We start from the raw sequence: 22,152 nt of genomic DNA, 5'->3' as shown, positions 1-22,152 counted from the left end.
CCAAAGAGGAACGAGCCACCCAGAAATGGCCTATAAGAATCGCCCTTTAGAGGACAGAACTATCAGTTGACTACTGATCACTTAATCTACAACTGCTCTTGAGGTTGAGGTTGAGATTGCCCTGGACGAAGGAGTACTACCTTTCCTAAATCCCTGAAGGCTGCCATGCGCTGAGGAAGTTGCCAAAAAGTACCGTATCCTGAAGTCGCTGCAAGACGCCCTGGAGGCTGCTATGAGCTAAAGGATTCCCGTATAAAACATTTCCTTCCTTCACCTCACTGGTCATAAGGAAGATTTTTAAGATATGCACTTCGTAGATACAAATACTATTTTGTAATATTTTTATAAATAAATTAGGGGAAGGGCTAGAGTCCCGGACTGTCAGCGTCTCTACCCACATAAACATATTTTATAAAGACTTGGTATGTAAGTGTTATAACGATAAAGATGTTACAATTAATTTGTATTCTATATCAGTTAGGCGAGCTTAAGAGTTAGAACAAAACGATTGGTGTTAGCACGTCCGTCATTAATTCCAGATAATTACAATTATTTGCAAACTAGTCACATTATTTATTAGCTCGAAGTTTTGTTGGCTTGTACAAAAATCCAATCGAAGGTGTCAACAATATGCACCATTGAAGAAATGATTTTTTTTTTTTTTTTAATGGAATAAGAAATGCATTCAAAGGTCTAGATTCCTTAACGTAGAATTATCCACGTTTCACACAAGCGATTCTTTCGCATGAAGCAAGGTGTTTTTGGATCAAAACATCCAATATATTTCAATCAAAAATTTTCTTGTAGGCCTTATATCTGGAGAACTACATACCCAGTGTAGCCAAACCCAAACTATTAGTTAACTCAGTATGATGTGCTTATTCCGTAGAAAATACGAAAACTCGATTTAGGGGCCGTTCAAAAACTTTTGTGGCCCCTGGTCCTAAAACTAATTATTGGCCAAGACCACAATCCTTTGATCCATTTTTGGTTTTCCTAAAATTCTTGTTTTTCTTATTTTCTCTTTCACTGAAGACAATACTTGCGGATTTGAACCTCCGATATTTTGCCTTACCAGTTTAGTTTTACGTATTATTTTACCATTGATCTATCTGTCCGGTTTTTACTTTGGATCATTTGCTGGTTTATATCGAAAAAACTGTCAAATAAGTTTACTGTTCGCATATTTCATTATAAATCTCCCCTTTTTACTTCATATATATGTAAATCAGTGTTTAGATAGACATACTAGGATTCTGCAGCTAATATTTATGACAATTTCATGCCAAAAATACTGGATATTTTGATAAAATATTTTGTACGTGGGTCTAAATCCACGATAGCCCTGCTCTTCGTAGTGAAGTTTCGACATTCAGGAATACGAATTCCTCTGAATTCAAAATTAGTTATGTCAGGATACATACACATGTTACACCGTTGCCAAACTTTGCAGATACAATGTTGCCATTTCATCAAAATGCTAGTTAGGAGAGGGGGTAAGTCAATTAGTTCCGTACTTTTTTTTTTCTTTTTTAATATTTTCAGATTTTCCTACATCTAATTCTTCGTGATAATCACTTTTTTTTTTTTTCGCGGAAGTTGTAATAGAAAGCGACAAGCTAAATTTTATATAGATTCAATGTTTGAAAATAAATCTCAGCTTTATTCTTCTACCTACTGAACTCGAAAATAGTAAGAAATGGCATTTACGGTTCTAATACTGAATTGGGATAGTTTAGAAGGCTACTAGCTTCACAAATGTGAACGAAATAATTAAAAAAAAACTATAAATGATGGTAATATATTGTGGTAGCTATCAAACTGGAGTCTTCTGAAACTTAATCATATGTTTTCTTCTTTCCTTTCTTCCAGAGACTACTCGAACAATACATAACACAGAATAAACCTTACAAATGAGAACTAAATCTGTTGGATTGCAGTGTCTAACCTCGAAAGAGGAATTAAAATTACGTGTCGGATGGCATGGTCTTATAATCCAGCTCTCGTGAAGGCGATACAGAGTAGTGGGTGACAGCATACTGTGAGTGTTTTCTTCCATGATGGACTGCACATCCGCCAACTGCACCGGATTCAAATCCCTATCGTGGGTTAGAGCCCATGTTCATTGTAGGTCCTCTCCTTCATAACCTCGGTGCAACGTACTTCTTCTTTCTCACCTCAACCATAGGTTGGTGGGCAACAAACTTTTCTCTCCCTTGGGAGAATTGTTTTATACTTTGATAAGGCCTCTTCTTAACTGCATCTACATATTCTTTCCTTGGTCTTCCTGGATTTTTCTTCTCCCTTTTCCTCTTATCAACATGGTAATTCAATCGGAGTGCCGAATAAGATGACTTTATTTATTTCTCCTATTACAGTATCTTGATCTGTTGCCCTTCATTAGCTTCCTTGAGTACGTCTTCATTCCTTTTTCTTTAGGTCCATGATATGCCACCATTCTGCTCCAACATCATATTTCAAATGCATCCAGCCTAGATATTTCAACTTTTCTCAGTGTCTACGTCTCTGATCCGTACAGCGCCACTCTCCATTTCAGTGTCTTAATAAATTTTTACGAATCCAGCGACACATTTCTTGATGTTAGTAGTCCTCTTTTCATATTGAATGCTTGTTTAGCCAGTACTATTCTTGAACTTACGTCTTTTTCACTTCTTCCGTCCGAGGATATTAGACTTCCTAAATAGGGGAACGTCTTAACGTCTTCAATTTTCTCTCCCTCTAGCTATTAGTTTGTCCCTTCCTGTCCTGCTCTTGTGCATTTATCACTGATTTTCTTAACTTATTTATCTTCATTTTGCATGTTTTTTCCAGTTGGTCGTTCAAGTTTGAAAGTGCTTCCTGCAAGTCCGTTTCGTTTTCCACAAGGACATTACGGCTGAGCAGTAATGTAATTTCGAAATATATTTTAGTAGGTCAATGTACCTCTTATTCTTAACCAATTTCAACCTTAAGCAGGGGAGATCATTGAGAAGCCTTTTACCAGGTTAATAACAACATATGCTTTTTTAGAAAAAAAAATAAGCCACGGTTCTTGATAATAGAAACCCGATAAAGTTTCTGAAATACTGGATGTTATTTCCTTAGGAATACAAAATGGTTAGAGCCTGTCTATTTCAGCTGTGCCCTGGAAAATACGTGAAATATATTTCGTCCCTCCTCCACCGTTCTTGCAGAGGAAATTTCATACCGTGCAAATCCATTGTGTTGCACATATGATAGAGCCGGCCCTGTATATACTTAGGTAGTTTTGGATCATATAGTTTTGTACTGTCCTGAAACTTTCTATAAATAAACAAACAAAAACGTAACAAATTTTTTAACTGTTAATGATACCCTTAAGATAATATGGTTAAGTATATAGTTGATTTACAGAGACCTACATTAATAACTTAACGATACTTTTAATTTACAATATCAATTCTTTATTTTGGCATAAAATACCGTGTAATTAATCATTTATTACAAACATTCTTTTTATTACTTGTTCTTAAAAGGCCATGCAATATCATTAAAAAAGGCCCTATTCAATATCAATTAAAAAAAAATATTTTTCTTTTTTTTTTACAAACAATATTTGCACAAAATATTATTTCTGAACATTATATGTTTTCTGTACACACGAACATAAAAGTTAACTCCAAGCTGAATTTTTTTTGAGCAGTCTAGAATGGTATGGAATAAATAATTCAGCTTAAGAATATGTACAAATACGTAGAATTAAAACCAGTGTTTGCATCACACACACTTTAGAAATCGATCAATACGCAAATCTTGCCTAACTCCATCATACACGTACAAAAGAACGAAAATAATAATAATAATAATATCGATAATCATCAAAAGTTTGACACCAACAAATATCTGATGAATGATACGATCATCACATTCATTATCATTTGTAGTTACCACAGAAAGTAATATGATGCTGTATTACGTCATAAGTACAAAAGTAATTACTTTATACAATAGTAATCTATGAAAAGAAAAAAAAAATAGTTACAATCGATTCTTCGATTCATTAGCAATATGACTGATTCTGAAATAGTATTCTGTGTGCTTTTCTTATATATACACATTTATAAATATATGTATTTATGTACAGAGACTAACTAAACAAAAGAATAATCACAGTTTATTATTTTTGTTATCACATGTGATTAGTGTCCCGATCCTTGCGACTTCAACACCGTCTCAATGATGTCGATTACTTGTTCCTTAACACACAAATGATTCGCTTCTGTTACACACTGGTAGAATTCTCCCTCTAAAGCATCAAGAAAGAAGAAAGAAAAAAAAATTTCAGTTAGTAATAGAATTATTTGCATTTGTAAATCATCCCAAATGTATGTATCTCTATCTATCTATCTATCTATCTATATATATATATATATATATATATATATATATATATATAATTATAGTGGCGGATCCAGGATATGATCAAGGGAGGGGCTAAACCATAATTTGCCCCTTTATCCAGTGTAAAGCAGGATTGAAAATCATTTTATCCAGTGTATACCTGAGCGTCATGTGGGGCTAGAGCCCCCTTGGATCCGCGCTTATATATATACACTCTCACTCTCTTTTGTCACGAACCATATGCGTCCCGACTTTTTAGTTTGTAAAGTTAGCGACTACATAACATGCAAAATACTCAGTTACTCACTGTTCTCAGGCCCGTATTTAGGTAAGTGCTGTTCTGTGCTCAAGCACAGGGCGGCAGAATTTTGGATTTTTTTTTAAAGATTCGCAATAAAGTAATATTTAAAACTAGCAACCCGCAGAGTACCGCGCAAACGCGAGAAAATATGTTAATGTGTTTAATTCGCTCTAATTACAGTAGTTACTAATTAGCTAGATTACCAGATCATTTCAAAAAGTCATCCTCTCCCACCCCAAGGGGTGAGGATGGACTTGAACATCATGTAAACTGATACCGTTAAACTCAGCGACCTCGAAAACTATGAATTCAACACTATCTGTTCTTTTCGATTACTTTTAAAATCTTGTCCCCTCCCTAGGTAGTGGAGTATGACTTTGAAGTTGAATTACAATAAAACTGTCACTATTCATCTCAGTGACCCCACAAACTATGAATTCAACTCTAATGCTGGTTGTTTTCATTTATTTTTAAAAAGCCCTCATGTTATTCTTATGGGGACTTTGCACCCCTATCTCAGCTCAGGTGGGACCTGGAACCGGTCATTTGGATCATTTCTCTGAGAGCATTAAAACATATTAAACTTCATGTTTCTATGCACAGACAGCTTATTGTATTATTAATATAGATGATATTAAACCATTACTGACGATGAATAATGTAAACAATTATTTTCAGTTATCACCAATAATTATTCGTTTCTCTTATTCGGTCGAGTAGCTTAAAAACACACGAAAGAATCCACATTCATCATGTAAACTAATATATTTTTTTACATATTAAGTTTTACCAAACTCACTATAATTTTTAATTAAGTGATAAGTTCAAAGTAAACAATGTCAAAACACTGCCTAGTTTTTTTTTAATTCCATATTTTACTATTACAATGGTAAGAGTAAATACTTAAGAAATTCAATCATATTCAAATGATATTATGAAATATAAAAGTGACATAATGGTTGATTAAAGAATTAATGTAGAATGCATTTTCTACAGGCAGTAAATTAAAACCTACAAGAATAAACTACATGTCAGTATTGAGAGAATGTGTCCCCCAATGGTGGTAAAGCTCGTTGCCTTGTAATCAATAATAATAAATGGGTCCCGGGTTCGATTCCCGGTGGGGACACAAGTGGTTCGATCCAAAGGTAAGTTATAGGTCCCGTCCTTAGTACATCATCATCCCGTGGAAGGTAATGGCAAACTACCATGGGTTCACCTTGCCCAGGAACCTTCGGGCATAACATCTCTGAGAGAATTAGGCCATTTAAAATTACACTGTAACTTTTGTCACTTGTAATACCTAAACTGTTACTCAACAATATCCGGTATGTTTACACAATCACGGCTTGTTTCCTTGTTTGAGACATAAATTTGTGCGGGGGGGGGGGGGTAGAGAACAAGAGAGTACAATATATAAATACGGGCCTGACTGCACATTAACTTAGCTCCCTATTATTGTACCTTCACTTCATTAGTTGTGAATAGGGTTATAAAGAACCATGTTTATGGTGTAACATTTTAACGCGAGTTGATGGTTGACCCTTTAACTGCCCCTATCTCCTAAATAAATAGTTTCGAATGTCAGTTTATTAAGACTCTTTTGGCTTAATTTTGTACGTATTATCTATCTGTAAAAAGCTCCCATATATTACGATATGCCCTGTATATAAATGCTAAACAGTGATCTTCACTCAGCCTCATTCGTCTTCATCTACTATATTGACGTTAAAATGAAATCCTGTCTTCAAAGTGATTTGACATCACAGTGTGATATATTAGATTATATATTAGCGTCGATTACGCGCTTCGCTGTATTAAAATACAAACTTTAAATGCATAACTCCTTATCTCCGAAAACTATAGATTCGACACTACTATCGATCATTTTATATATATCATCTTCTCCCCACCCCAAGTTACGGTGCAGAATTTGGATTTAAACAGCATCGGAAGTGTCACTGATCATTTCAGCGATTTGAACACTATGGAGTCGTCATTAATATCGGTCATTTTCAAGTATCTCCCTCTCCACCTCTCCAAGTTGCACCGTCAAAGTGAAATAATAATAATAAAAAAAAAAAATATCCCGGCCCGAACCTCACCTATGTTGAAAATTTGATCAAGATCGGTCGTGTGATTCAAAAGTTTTAATATATATATATATATATATATCCCTTTCCTTCCCTTCTACCGTCAATGTGAAATTATAAATTTCCCAGGCCTGAACATCATCTATGTTGAAAATTTGATTGAGGTATGAAGTCACAACCACAATCACTTTCAATTTTATATAATAGATTAGATGGATGATAAATGGACGCAAATGAGAGTGGACAATCGATAAAATGAAGAAAGAGGACAAATCTACACAATATACTGTAATACTACAACGCACAGATTTATTTAGTCTTATTCTGACACTACTTACCACAGAGAGTCGTAATCGGAAGCATCGCTAACACAGTCTCATCCTCTCTATCCTGAAGGGATGTTAACATGTCTTCTACTTCCTCCAAAAACTTTATCATTACATTTACATTCAGCGATTTGTAAGTTACAAAAACCACAGCAAAATCTTGTTTGTTTGGTTTCACAAAACCTACCTGCAAAAGAAATAAAAAATATAATTTTACATTTTTCTTAAATGAAAACTAACAAACATTACACAGCACATTATTCTGTCTTCTCTTCCACATTCCTTATCAACCCCAGCTGTACGAATATCGGGCAAGTTTATCAACAACAGCAAGTGTTCAGGAATAAAACTACTTACAAGGAGACTTACGAAAGTGTAACTTAACGATTTGAATTAAACTTTGCATATTTGTAGAACATCGAAAAATAATCGGCATGTATTTTTTATTTTTGGCAATGGTGTGCGTTTAAGGGTAGAAACCATCCTTTGAACGTTAGGGGTGCTCTCCAAGCATAGACAGAAAACAATCAGTTAATGTAGAAAAACATACTGTAAAGAAGGTTTTAGAATAGCTGATTCAGAATCTGACGTCAAAATTACAAAATTAAAAATGGCGGATCCAATGCGGTGGTTACAATTACAGAAAGTCTTCTGGTTTGAAATGATCTGCCGTTAGCCAAGAACAATCACAGTTGGCAAGAGAGTAGTAATCGAGAAGGTTGCAGGCTATTTGAAACCTATCTATACTCTTTTTAATGCTTGATTAAAGTGATTCCTCTCGCCTCTCACTGTTCGGGGTGCTTATTTAAAATGACTCCCCTTCACCTATCACTATTGTGGGTGCTTATTGAAAGTGAGTCCTCAAGCATCCCGTTAAAATAAGTACAGAAAAGGGTTTCAAGTCAGTCTGCAACATTCTCGCAGTAACCCTTGCCAACTATAATTGTTCTTGACTAACAGCAGATCATTTCAAACCAGAAGACTTTTCGTAATTGTAATCACCATATTAAATCCGCCATTTTGAATTTTGTAATTTTGACGTCAGATTCTGAATCAGCTATTCTAAAACCTTCTTTACAGTATGTTTTTCTACATTGATTGTTTTCTATAACGTTCAAAGGGTGAAATCCGCACCATTGCCGAAATAAAATAAAATACGTGTAAATTATTTTTCGATATTCTACAAGTGTGCAAAGCTTCATTCCAATCAGTGAGTTACACTTCCGTATATCTTCTTGTTAGTCGAATGCCTACTTTAATCTATGCCGTTCTTATGGCATTAGAAAATGAAAAGAATCCTCCGATTTCCCCTACACATCTTCTACAGATGCGAATTAAAAAAAAAAAAAAAAAAAAAAAAAACAAAGAGCAGAGTAAAAAGAGTGAGAGGCACTTATTTAGACTGAAATTTTCATTAACTGTAGGAATTTCTTCTTTTTCTACACGAAGGATCGCCACTACTTCGGGCACAGTTGTGGACGCAAATCAACGATAAAAAGTTAGCCTTTTTTTTCTCTCTCTCTCTCTCTGAGTAATCACAGCAGTAACTTGTACTTACAAGCAATGGTGTCATTCAGCCGGAAGCACCGCCGGTTCTAAAATATCTGAGGTTTCCAGAACTGGCCATCTCTAAATCCAGTATTTACCAAAAAACCTCTCTAGTGTTACTTTTCAGATTCCAGTATATGTATTTTTTCCCTTTCCAGCTTTTAAGATATGCTGCAGTAGTCATAGTTCCCAATTACCTCAAAACTGCGGATCCCTTTTTATTTTTAAAGCAAGGTACGGATCCTACACCTTTAAATTATGGAATCCGCGTAGTAGTAATAGTACTTGAGAGGTCGATTACAACAGTTAAATTCCAAGCCGTTATTTATAGTATATGCATTCAACTTAACAGTACATACATTAGGGTGTCCCTTATTTTGGGTAATTCCGCGTTGCAATACGCACACCCCCCAAATATATTCTATGTGATCATAAACACGTATTAGTGAAATAGCAGCTCTCTACGAGAACGATAACCCGTGCTGACTTGACGACAAAGTCATTAAATGGCGTTTCCACATTATAATATAATTTAGAATTTCCAACTGTGATAACGGAGAAACTGAAAGAGACAGAGAAACGAAACTTTGCACGAAACAACTAGAGAAAGGGTGGCATCTGTTCGTGTATTGACGAACAGCACCGGATGAACAGTGTTGCCAACTCAAGACAAAGTTGTGTTTTTGTAAATGGAATGACCTAAATTGAATATTATCATTGGAAATAGCAATGAAAATAAAGACAAAGAGATTGTAGAGGCAGATCAGTGTTGTAAACTTTTCGAGAAATAACGTGTAATATGTGTTGGCGCACACAGGGAATGAGGTGCAAGCGTTTTGTACACCTTAAATCAAATATTGACAAGAATTGTTTGAGTTGACTCTTAAGTCTAGAAGCATCTGCTGAATAGTGTTGGCATCAACAGAAGTGAAAAATTGAGTTTGGAAGAGATACAATAACTCGGAAAAGGTCACTAGAGCTGTATGCTTTAAAAAAAATAATGTAAGGCGGTAGAACATGAGGACTAGAAACGTGGTTATGTGAGATCGATAACTGACCGAGATATACGATATCTTGTAAAAGCTGATAAGTAATATAAGGTTTGTGAAAGGTGGCAACGCTACACACCGGGATGCAATTCCAACAACCTGGTTAAGATATGAAAATAGCGTTCAATTTGCATGGGTTTATGTTCTCGTGGGCTTTTGAAGACGCTGAAAACCATGATGAAATCAAGAGTAAAAAAGCCGCTGCTGTGCAGCGTTGCCATCTTTTACAAACCTTAGTTCTCTGCTCTAACAAGATACCGAATATATCTGTGAGTACGTGAGTTATCAATCTCACATAACCACGGCTATTCCTCATGCTCTTCTGCCTTTCATTATAGGTTTTAAACCATACAGCACTAGTGACCTTTTCCGAGTTATGCTCTTCTGCCTTTCATTATAGGTTTTAAACCATACAGCACTAGTGACCTCTTCCAAACTCAATTTCTCCCTTCTGTTAATAGTAACATTGTTCAGCAGATTCTAATCGACTTAGAGTCAACGCAAACAATTCCTGTCAATATATATGATTTAAGGCGTATAAAACGTTAGTACCTCACTCCCTGTGTGCGCCATCACATATTACACGTTATTTCTCAAAAAATTTCCAACACTGATCTGCCTTTACAATCTCTTTTGTCTTTACTTTTATTGCAGCTTTCAATGATGATATTCAATTTAGGTCATTCCATTTACAAAAACACAACTTTGTCTTGGGTTGGCAACACTGTTCATCCGGTGCTGTTTGTCAATACACGAGCAGATGTCGCCCTTTCTCTAATTGCTTTGTACAAAGTTTCGTTTCTCTGTCTCTCTTAGTTTCTCCGTTGTCACGGTTGGAAATTCTAAATTATATTATAATGTGGAAACGCCATTTTATGACTGTCGTCAAGTCGGCACGGGTTATCGTTCTCGTAGAGAGCTTCTATTTCACTAATGCGTGTTTATGTTCACACAGAATACATTTGGGGGGGAGGGTGCGTATCGCAATACGAAATTACCCAAAATAAGGGACACCCTAACATACATACACAGAGGGCCCATGGCATTATTTATTTATTTATTATTTTAATTTTATTTTATTATTTTTTTTTTAATTATAAGGTGTAGATAATGCCACAAACTCCCCAAATTCGTTCCTCAAACCACTGGAAAAGACTGGTCTACAGCATCTCACCAATGGACATGTTACTCTGCCAATGTGCAGACGCGCTACGTTTCTGATAACAGGCGTTTAGTTTCCTGTCAGAAACACAAATTTTGCAACGCACTGACGCAAACCTTTACGAAATGGGTCCCTTGATATTTTTCTGTTTCGGCGCGCACACACAGGCGTCGCTGCTGTTTCAATGACCAGGAGAAATATCTATTTTAGTCGGCAACAAATTTTGCATGTAATCAGGAAACTGCAGGGCTTCAGACCGGAACTTTGCTGTTATTTAATTGACAACACTCGATTACAATTCTGCCATATCGTTTACGAACAATGATTTCTCCGTAATGATTGTGATTATTTTAACTCCTGCAGTATAGTAGGACTTACTAATACTGTCAATATTCTATACTGATCATAGAATCTGTTGTTAATATAATAGAGCTGCTTACAAATGCATTTAAAATGTACAAAAATAGCAAAACTTAATCGAATGCATTCCATCTGCAACTACATACACAGGATCATACAACGTTCCCATGCATATCTAACTAACTAACTCTATGGCTTATGGAACACGGAGGTTCAATGCCGCGTTCACAGAAGCTCTCTACTGATTTCTATCCTTAGCCAACTGAATCCAGTTTTTACTTTGTATTCCTATTTCTGCTACATCCATCTTAATATTGTCCTCCCATCTGCGCCTAGGTCTTCCTAATGGTCGTTTTCCGATTGGTCTTCCAGTTAAGACTGAAAGCATTCATACTTTCTTCCATCCTGGCTACATGACCTGCCCACCTGAGCCTCCTAGATTTAATGACCCTAACAACGTTTGGTAAACCTTACGAATTATGTAGTTCCTCGTTATGAAGTTTCCGCCATTCCCCATTCCCGTTCCTCTTGGGTCCGAATATTAATCTGAGGATCTTGTTCTCAAATATTTTCAATCTACGTTCTTTCCTCGGAGTAAGCGACCATGTTTCGCAACCATACAGAACAACAGGCATGATTGTCGTTTTATTAAGCTTCAAATTCCTGGATAGAATTCGCGACTACGAGATATTTTGAACTGAATAATAACACGAATTCCCTGCTTTTAGTCGACATTTAATTTCTTCGTGAATATGGTTTTCGTCTGTTAATATTAATCCTAGATATCTGAAAGTATCCACTTTATCAAAAGTATTATTTGATATTTTAACGCATCCATAATTTGCCGTATTACGATCTCGACCAACTTCTATGGATTTAGTTTTCTCTGCATTTACTTCTAAACCTATATCCCTGCAAGCGTTTAATAAGACCTCTGCATTTCTTTCTATTGTTCCCCTATCATCTCCTATTAAATTTACAAAATTAGCATACACCATAACCTAAAGAATACCATTCAACTCTACGCCCTGGTTGATACGTTTGATTTCCCATACAGCGTACTCCAGGGCAAAGTAGAATAATAATGGCGACAACGCATCTCCTTGTTTCAAGCCATTCTCACAGTTAAATGCCTGTTACCACACGGCACGAGTGATGCCACTACGTTAAAACTAACTCATACAAACCTCGGTGTATACATATAGGTTTAAAAGATTATCTCTTTCACAACCAAACAATAAAATAATCTTATATACTTACTTGTTCAAACATATGACACAACATATATATTGTTCCCACATTAAACTGGGAAAGCATTGGATAGCCTTGGATAATTAGATTATCCATCCTCCATAGATCATTAATTGTATCCATGATACTCCAGAATGCTTCTCTCTCCACTTCCTGATTAAAACCTTCCATAGATTCCCACATCTCTTTTCGAAATGACAAAAGCTTCGTCTTACCGCGGCTACTTTTCAGACTTGGAATTTTCGTTTTGAATCTACTTATCACTTCATCTTCCGATTCTTCTTGAGTCACCTTTTCTTCGGCGAGCAATTTACTCTTGGAACGTGTGATAACGACATCGTGTGGTATCCGTAATTTCTTCGGATCATAGTGAAAGTGATCTCGCGCCAACTCTTTCACTTGGTTGCGGATTCTCAACAAGCGACCAAGACAAAATTTAGAGCTGTTGATTGTAGTCACTGGTTTCCCAGTAATGATCTTAAAGTTGTCTATGGAAGAATTCGGAAACTGAAACAAAATACAAACGAAAGGAGTAAGAGAAAAGTGCTACCTGACTCAATAGGATGCATATTCAATATTCATAATATATACAAGGTGTAACAAAAAGATTAAGCAAAATTTCAAGGGTGGATTCCTTATGGGTAGGCAAGTAAAAAAGTCCATATGACCATATGTCGGAAAATACATCGTTACAGAGTTAAGGTATTGAGCTGCCTGACGGTGTGAAACAGTACCATTCTCGACGCCCCTCAATGTGACTCAATTTAAACCTCAATAGCTGAGTTCTTAATTAAGCTAGGAAGATGACTTTGGTATCAATCAATGTCTTCCTGAAAGATAAACTACGTGTAAACCACATGTAGATATGGCATGTATGTCGTCGAGCGAGCCTGTATTCATACCACCTGTAGCGAGTACAGTCTTTGTCAACAGCCGACTATCTGCTGTGAATATGCTTTTGCCAGTGATACCTCCAGCATTGTGCCATTAATCTCATTTTCCCATCCGCAACAGTGTTTACAGATGAGGCTCACAAGTCCGTTCACACGAGAAGGCATCTTCAATTACCATAATGTACACTCATGTCCAAAATTATTGTCATATGTCTATAAATATGTTGTTGTAGAAATATAATTTGATAACGAATTCGCCGGTATTCCTTATAATGTTAGTACGTGTATAATCGGCAAAGACATGTATGTGGCAAATTTCATGTCAAAAGAGCATTAATAAGAATAATGAAACGAAAATAAAACTTTCTTGTCCATTTAGCAACATTTTCTTTTACTCATTCTAATTTTCGTATTTATAATTCTTCTTCTATGAAAATTACCACAAACATACATTTCCCGATTATACACATAGTATCAGTATTAAATGTACCCTACAAAATCATTATCAAATCATATTCTTACAAGAAGACAGTTATAGATATGCGACAATCATTTTGGACATGAGTGTACATGTTTGAGCGGACGATAATCCTCATGCGATCAGTCCCAGGAGACATCAACAACAGTTTGCTCTCAGTGTGTGGTGCGGTATTGTCGGTGACACTTTACTACGCCATACATACTGTACTTCGGCAGAGGTAACAGGAAACACCTATCGAGATTTCCTGGAAACCCACATTCCAGATGCATTGGATAACTTGCCCTTGGCTCTGCGTCCACCTGTGAAAATGCATGTGAGTGGAAAGCTTAATCTTTCAGCAAGACCTTGATACTAAAATTATCTTCCTAACTTAATTAGGAGCTGAGCTATTGAGGTTTAAATTGAGTCACATTAAGGGGCGTCCAGAATGTGACTATTTCACACAGTCAGGCGGCTCAATGGCCGTAATTCTATAACATGCATTTCCCGACATATGTCGTATGAATTATTTTACTTCCCTACCCATAAGGAATCCACCCCTGGAATTTTGCCGAGAGAGAGAAAGAAAGAAAGAGAAACTAATGTCTATGGAACTACATCCTGCTGATTATCTTTTTCCGAATATGATTCCTTTTCATAACATATCCATATACATTACTCGGCATATTCGGAAGAAAACAAACAACGGTATGTAGTTCCACAGACAACTTTAGTTTTCTAAAATAATTTGTGCTGAGAAAAATAATACATTTTTACCGAAATGTACACAATTGTAAATGGCTGGCTTCTTTTGAGGTAATCTTTACGTACACCTCACAGACTGTTTAGTTACGACTAAATCATTTTTTTTTTTTTTTTTTAATTAATACGAGGCAGGATCAAGAAATAAGATTACAAGACCGATATTTCTGGAGTTTTGTCTGTTATAGAAGAATGAGGAGTGTGCGGTAACTGTAATACATGGAGTTGGCAACTGTGCAGAGTTTCAGCCACCCGCCAGCTACGGAGCTAGTTGTAAGTAAACACAAATGGCGACTCGTTTGGAAGGCTGGTCTCGCGAGGAAGTCCGCTCAGTTATTCGATTTCTGTAGGCAAAACAGGTACCAGCAGCTGAAATTCATCGGTATCTGATAGAGGTTTAGGGAGAGACTGTAATGTCTCGTCAGCATGTCGTAGAATGGTGTGGAAATTTTTGGCTGATAGAGGAGCGCAGTGGCCAATATAGCACGGAATCAACAAATTTGAACACAGCTGATTCAGGACAGCAGAAGGATCACGTTACGGCATCTAATGGCAGAATTGGGAATGTCATTCGGACGCACTTAGGAGGCCGTCGCTTCGCTTCAGACGAGGAGGTGAAACACTTCGTGGCAACGTGGCTGAACACGCAAGGACAGGATTTTTACTAGGAGGGAATCTTCAAATTCATCCCACGATGCGACAAGTGTCTCAATCGAAATGGAGACTATGTCGAAAAATAACCTAATGTATCTACTATCTATTGGCTGTATTGGTTGTATGAAATAATATATACACGTTTCACTGCAGGATTTGTAACTTTACTTTCTGATCACCATTCGTAGATAAGGAGCGATTTAATTGTACGTCACACACATCACTATTTTACTTACAGAATCATTATAATATGAAGTACTTAAATAATCCTAGACATGGAAACCATTTATCACTATATTTTCATCTACAGTAGCCAGTTACAGACATCATTAGTGTATACATTTAAGAAGAAATTGGTTAAGACAACAGATAACTCAAACAAAAGCCATAAATAAACCGTATACTACTAGCAAAGGGATACCAATAACATAATTTTTTGTTTTCCTAATTACGCCGTAGCTTTATTTTTTTATTTTATTTTTTTTTATTTTTATTTATTTATTTTACTTGCTACATAGAGGCATCTCTTAATTTTTAAATTGCTTGCAGCAAAAAAAAAAAAAAAAAAGCACTGATGACCTGAATTCAATTCTCATCCAATTACCCAGATCCGTATTTACTACCGATTTTGTGGGTATTACGAGATACAAAACAGAACAGCAAAGTTGACGTTCACTACTTGCTGACTACAGTAATCATAGCCCTATACATCTAATGAAAAGATTCTTGTTAGTCTTCTTCAGAATATATATTATTCCATTTTAGGGGCAATTGCAGAAGCAATTAATTATCTTCCATAAAACCTTGAAGCCTCAAAGAGTTTCGGTCACCTTAAGAAGCGAATACGTAGCTGACCAAAACTCTTCAGTTCCTCTGGCGTGTGAAACATTAGAACAATGGCTTTCCCCAGGGCTCTTATATTGTAGATTTAGGTTTCTTCGTAATGAAGTTGATGTGGTTCCGGCAAGAAACTCTTGCAATTTCTTGCTACAGTGCAAGAAGCAGTCAAATGAGCCCAAAAGAGAATGCCATCCAAATTATGATCTTTATGAACAAAGGAAAACAAGAGGTTTCCAACACTTTTACAGTTGTATCGTAATTCATGAAGCTAGCTGCAGTAAGTGATACAGTGATGTTCTCCTTTTCAAGCGCATACCATACCATAGTTTAGTTGGATTATATCAGCGAAGACATAGTCTCATTATCGATATCGCTGACAAGAAACTTGCACTTCTTTTCATGGTACACTTTACAACCAATATTGGTTACTCTTCCTCGATTTCACTATATTTCTCCCTTGTTCGGCTCTGTTCTACAGCTTATATTCTCTTGGCTGGACAGCTTTTCGGAAACATGATCAATGGACATGGTCAGTTTATATATATATATATATATATATACACTCAACGTTAACTCGTTACTCAATCCTTTACAGGGCGTTAAAAATGATTCTTAGTATTCTTTATCCATTAAAATGTACGACAACCTCTGTCTTAAGAGTGCCCAACCTCATTTCTATAGAAATGGACTCCCAGCCTTGTCAACATTTCATTCCCTTTTCAATGCTAACTGTGTGTATGAAAGTAAGATTTTACGTCCTCCAGACTAAAAAGAATTGCAGAAGGAAACGGAATAACCCCAAAAGAACTCAAGGACTCGATGTGACAGCGCGTATGAAAATCTGCTTTAGCACCTTTTCCAATTAAAAGAAAAAATGTATAGGAGGAGTCGTTATATATACAGGGGCGCCCAATAAGTTATCTACGTAGACAGGAAGGATTTTTCGATGTAGTCCCAATGAAGATCTATGCACCGTCGCCACATTGTGGGCAGCGAAGAAATCCCAGAGAAAAAAATAGTCTTTGTCATAGCTTGCAAACCACTGGGAAACAGCCTGTTGGACCTCGTTGTCCGACGAAAAACGTCTCCGCAGGTGTTTCCATTTCATGGACTCCTACTTGCTCTCAAGATTGCAATAGTAGATCCAGGTTTCGTTCCTTGTCACCAGTTGAGCCAGGAATGTGTCCATTGTTCGCAGCTTCACACACACACTCGCTACGTGACGTAACAAACATTGTGCTCACGACTACTGCGTTACCCCAACTGACCTCAAATTGGGCAGCGGTGTTCCCCACAGTGGCCTTCGCATGCCTGTCAGGCGTTATTATGCTCAGCTCCTTCCTTCCTCTCTAGGTAGATAACTTATTGGACGCTTCTCGTATATACACGAACACTCTCGCTCATATTAAAATACAGTCAATCCGAGTTTCAAACATCAAATGATACCTCCTCTCAAATTTGTTGAGAACATACTAATGAAAAGGGGGAAACGACAGATTTAAACTTATTTTTATGTTGCAAATTCAATAATGCACGAAGAATAAAAAAAATGGATAACTGGACCGCAACTCGATCCCGGATTCCGAGGCGTACCGTGCCGATGCGTTAACCACTACGCAACTCAGTCTGCTCCCAGAACAGCCACACACTCTCTCACTCTTCGGTGTTCTTTCACTGAGACCACGTGGCTTGTACCAAATCTGGCTGTTGTGCTTGAACAATCTAGTGCCTATATTCAAAACAGCGCTAACGATTGTATTATCATTATATTAATAAAAGGAGCAAACAACAGATTTAAACTTATTTTTACACACCAAATCCTCTGATTAACGCGTCGGTACGGTACGCCGAAGACTCCGGGTTCGAATCCTGCTCCAGTCATCCACTTTTTCACTCTGTACATTATTTAATTTGCACCCATAGAGGATTTGGCATGTAAAATAAATCGTTTGTTTTCTCCTTTCAGTAATTTAATGATAATACAATCGTTAGCGGTGATCTGGGTAAAAGAACACCGAAAAGTGTTTGGCAGTTCTGGGAGCGGACTGGGTAGTGTAGTGGTTAACGCATCGGCACGATACGCCGAAGATCCCGAGTTCGAATCTCGATCTAGTCATCCACTTTTTTGTTCTTTGTGTATTATTATTGAGAATAAGTTTGTTGAAAATACCTCCCAAAGTAAAGATTTTCAGACTCACGTTAATATAACTTATTGTTATCTCCTACATTTCAGAAATTCATTTACAAAGCTTTGCCGTTTACTTTTGAAACAGCTTATACAAAAACACATACAGAGTCCGCCAGAAAAATGTATACATTCATTGTCATACTGTATCAAGATACTGGCATTGCTAATTGTTCTGAAATTTAAGTATGTTGTACTATGGTTTTTCGCCCAACAGATGTCTGCATTGTCAATTGTTTTCAGTTAAAATTATGTTGTAGCCTAGCATGGTTTTTTGCCCAGCAGATGTCGGTACTGTCGATACGGTTAGTGAGATACTAAAATGGCAGGAGCACGCGTGCCGTTCGAGCAGCGTAAGTACGTTTTGCCCAGTAGATACAGTTATGTCGATTGACTATTCCATTTAATTTAAACTGGGCTTCATCAGACTACACTATCTTCGTCACAAACTGTTCATCATTAGTTACCATTTGCTGATACCATTCACAAAATTGCATCCGACGATCGGGATCATCATTATCAATGGAATGCAGTTATCGCGGAATGTAACATTTCTCCTTAGCGTTTTTTCAAAATTCGTCGTACACTTGAAGTGCTAACTCCCACCTCCGGTGCACATTGCGTAGCAGACTTCTGAGGTGACGTTTCAAACTTTCCCAACACGAGAGCCGACGAAGCAGGACTTGTTGCTGTAGGCGTTCTCCCCGATCTTACTTTATAAATATCGCAAATCGTTCCATGCGCCTCAAACTTTGTCAAAAATGCGTTTGATTGTTAGGCGTGTTGGTGGTTCAATGCCAAACTTTCCTCTTGACTGACGCTGCACTTCGATGGCATTCCCAAACCTAATAAACACGTGCTTACGCCGTTCGAACGTCAAGCGTGCCCCTGCCATTTTCTTATCTCACTAACCGTGCTGACAGGGCCGGATTTCCCAATAGGCCCGGGCCTATGGGCGCAAGCTCCCACGGGGCGCACGGCCGAGAGAAAAAAAATAAAAAAAATCTAAAAAATAAAATTAACTAGCCATAATTTAACATATTTTTTGAATTGATTAAAAAAATCAGGCTAATTAAAGCATTCTGATTTTGAAGTTAATTGGAACAAATAATTGTTGGTAAAGTTAAACTATTTTTCAACATTATGCATCAACTTCGTTACAACGTTCATCTCAAACACGGGAGAACTGGCTGTAGAGATATCGTTGAGCGGTACGCATCGTATTGCCACTGTCACTAGGTTGGCTCGGCGCTACTGCTCGGAGTGATTAGGGGCGCATGCGCCGTGTGCGTGCCAATGTTCAAATCACTCCTCCACGAGTACCGCTACGAGATTAAAACTATTTTATAATGTATTACAGAGTTTTTTTTTTATTTATTTGCCCAAATGGCTAAATTGAACAAAACCAAAGTTATTCACCAATCTTTTGTTAATACATTAACGGTATTTTGTTAAGCCCAGAACCAAGTAAATTCCTTAAAAAACTTGCAATGATAAAATTGCACCGTGGAGTGGTGTTTAAGCAATTAACATCTAGACCTGATATAAATTTTTAATAAAGATTTTTAGGAAAGTAACTTTAACCACACTAGGGGGCGGAAAAAATTATTGGGCCTAGGGGCGCCAAAATGATAAATCCGGCCCTGCGTGCTGATAGTACCGACATCTATTGAGCGAAAAACCATGCTACAACATACTTAAATTTCAAAACATTGTCAATGCCAGTATCCTGATACAGGACGACAAAGAGTGTGTACATTTTTCTGGCGGACTCTGTAGTAGCTAAGGGTTTAATTCTATAAAATATAAAGATAGACAGTAACAATATACTTCGTTCTAAAATTTATCTTACCCTACATCACTCTACTCTACAAATCTCCTAATATTTCTTACCGACAGCCATTTTATATCTTCACTATCTTGTTCACCCTGTTCTGTTTCTTCTTCCGTGTTTTCTCCGTCGAATGCTTTCTTGTTGTTGAAAGGCCAAACAATCTTCATACTATCAACTTCCGCTTGAAGAACTTTCAGCAGTTCCAACGGTTCCAGTGCAGCTTTCTTGCGCCTTTCATTAAATGAACCTTCATCTGTTCTCGGATCCAGATTCAGAGTGGCAGTTTCTTTCTACGATAATAATAATAATAATAATAATAATAATAATAATAATAATAATAATAATAATAATAATAATAATAATAATAATAATAATAATAATAATAATAATATATCAAAGCAAAAGTTAAATAGATACTCACTCTCCTCACCTATTGTGTTACGAACTTTCTCGTGACTATCTATATATTAAAATACGTTTATACGTTTGTGGTCAAGAAAAGTTTATATGTCTGCGGCAAATCCTTTCGACAATGAGCTCTCGGGAACCATAGGCTCTACAAAGATGTCGTTTTCACTGATCGATTGTAAATTTTGTGTAGATTGTTTAGCACTAATTGAATATTTTTTAAAAGGCTGTTATTTATTTATTACATCTTTTCGGGATACACTGAAAGTATTAACATTTTTAAAAAGTAAAAATATATCCTACGAGTTATACATTCCAACACTACATATTTGTATACGGGATTAGTATATCTCTCCGGCATTTGTTTCATGACCAACTGATTATGAAAAACGAAGGATGGCCTTTTCTCCAATCTAAGATGGATATTGTTTGGAGTTTTGTGCCCAATGAACACTATATATCATTGATATTATAATTAATTGTGTAATTTATCTACTTATTACATACTGCATGCAAGAAGAAAGAAAACACTGATCATACATGAATTAGAAACTCCAACTGGAAATAGGCTCAAATCTTGCAAACGGTGCGAGATATTGCCAAAATAATCAAAAAAAAATATCCCCTTTAGAATACCCTTGCCGATTTTTATCAAGACGTCCTTCACTTGTGTCTGTAAAGGGACATGTACAGATGTTATGAGGAATGACAAGGAGATTTATGCTCATATGTGAATCATGCGCTGTGTAGAGTGCGCAGGTTCAGCTAGTAGGTTGTATAAGATCGGGGTTCGATTTTGAGTGGTTTGGTGGGATTCCTAAAACTGAGCAAGAAAAAGAAAATGAATTAAGAAGCAATACACGAATAAGCAAACAGTGGAGTTTGCAAAATATTTAGTAGGAAAGTATTAACCCTTGATGCACCATACAAGTAATAATATTCGTTCTTATATTTTCTCGAACACTTTGGCTCCACTAGCGAAATGGAAGATGACAGATTATGAGATCCGAAACACTATTGAGTTGTAGCAGACGCAAGCCTTCATAAGGGATCGAATACTGGGGGTAACGGTGGCTCTATACTAGAACGTTCACCTCTGGTGCGAAGGGTCCTTTGTTCGATCCCAGGACAGCTGAGAATGTAGTGGACAGCACAGTGTCCGTGGGTTTCCTTGGGGTTCTCCCGTTTTCTCCTACATTACCACTCTAACATCAATCGTCCGTATGCTTCGCCTATATAGCTAACCATGGAATGCAAAATTCAAAAAAGAAAAATCAATCCGTAAGAGCGTTAGTTACTTGGTCATGAATGAAAGAGAGATTACAACTCAAATTGATTACATTAAAAACGAAATAAGCAATATTGCACAAGTCACAGATCTTATTGAACCTAAATGTGGGTATTTTAGTGTAGCCTTGTCACTTTATTAATGAATGTATAAGATGTCTCATATGTAGTGTATGTTTCAGTGTCACATGTTCGTAAGTAATATAATAATTGCAGTATTAGATAAGTAACATACCTTTATTGAAACTGGAAATGGATGTTTTAGCAAGTGTTTTTTGTCATTTTATTAATGAATGTATAAGTTTCATACATTGAAGGTGTTTCATTGTCAGACGAGTGGTAGTGTAATATTTGCGATA

General features: G+C 36.7%; 1 protein-coding gene across 1 annotated transcript in view; it reads right to left on the bottom strand.

Annotated features, from left to right (window-relative positions):
- Nucleotides 1–3,420: 3,420 nt before the first annotated feature.
- The window catches only part of aft (cap methyltransferase 2), a 62,810-nt gene continuing 44,078 nt past the window's right edge, over nt 3,421–22,152 (bottom strand). The window contains exons 11-14 of the mRNA XM_081764185.1: nt 20,158–20,388; nt 12,480–12,977; nt 7,113–7,287; nt 3,421–4,285 (exon numbers count right to left, since the gene is read on the bottom strand). Of these exons, the coding sequence (XP_081620311.1) occupies nt 4,179–4,285; nt 7,113–7,287; nt 12,480–12,977; nt 20,158–20,388 (1,011 nt within the window). The 3' untranslated portion in view covers nt 3,421–4,178. The remainder of the gene's footprint in view (nt 4,286–7,112; nt 7,288–12,479; nt 12,978–20,157; nt 20,389–22,152) is intronic.

This window comes from Thermobia domestica, chromosome 7 (genome assembly GCF_964235325.1).
Source record: "Thermobia domestica chromosome 7, izTheDome1.hap1.1, whole genome shotgun sequence".
NCBI classification, from domain to species: domain Eukaryota; kingdom Metazoa; phylum Arthropoda; class Insecta; order Zygentoma; family Lepismatidae; genus Thermobia; species Thermobia domestica.
The sequence above is the reverse complement of the archived record's forward strand: the minus strand, read 5'-3'. Positions and strand labels throughout refer to the sequence as shown.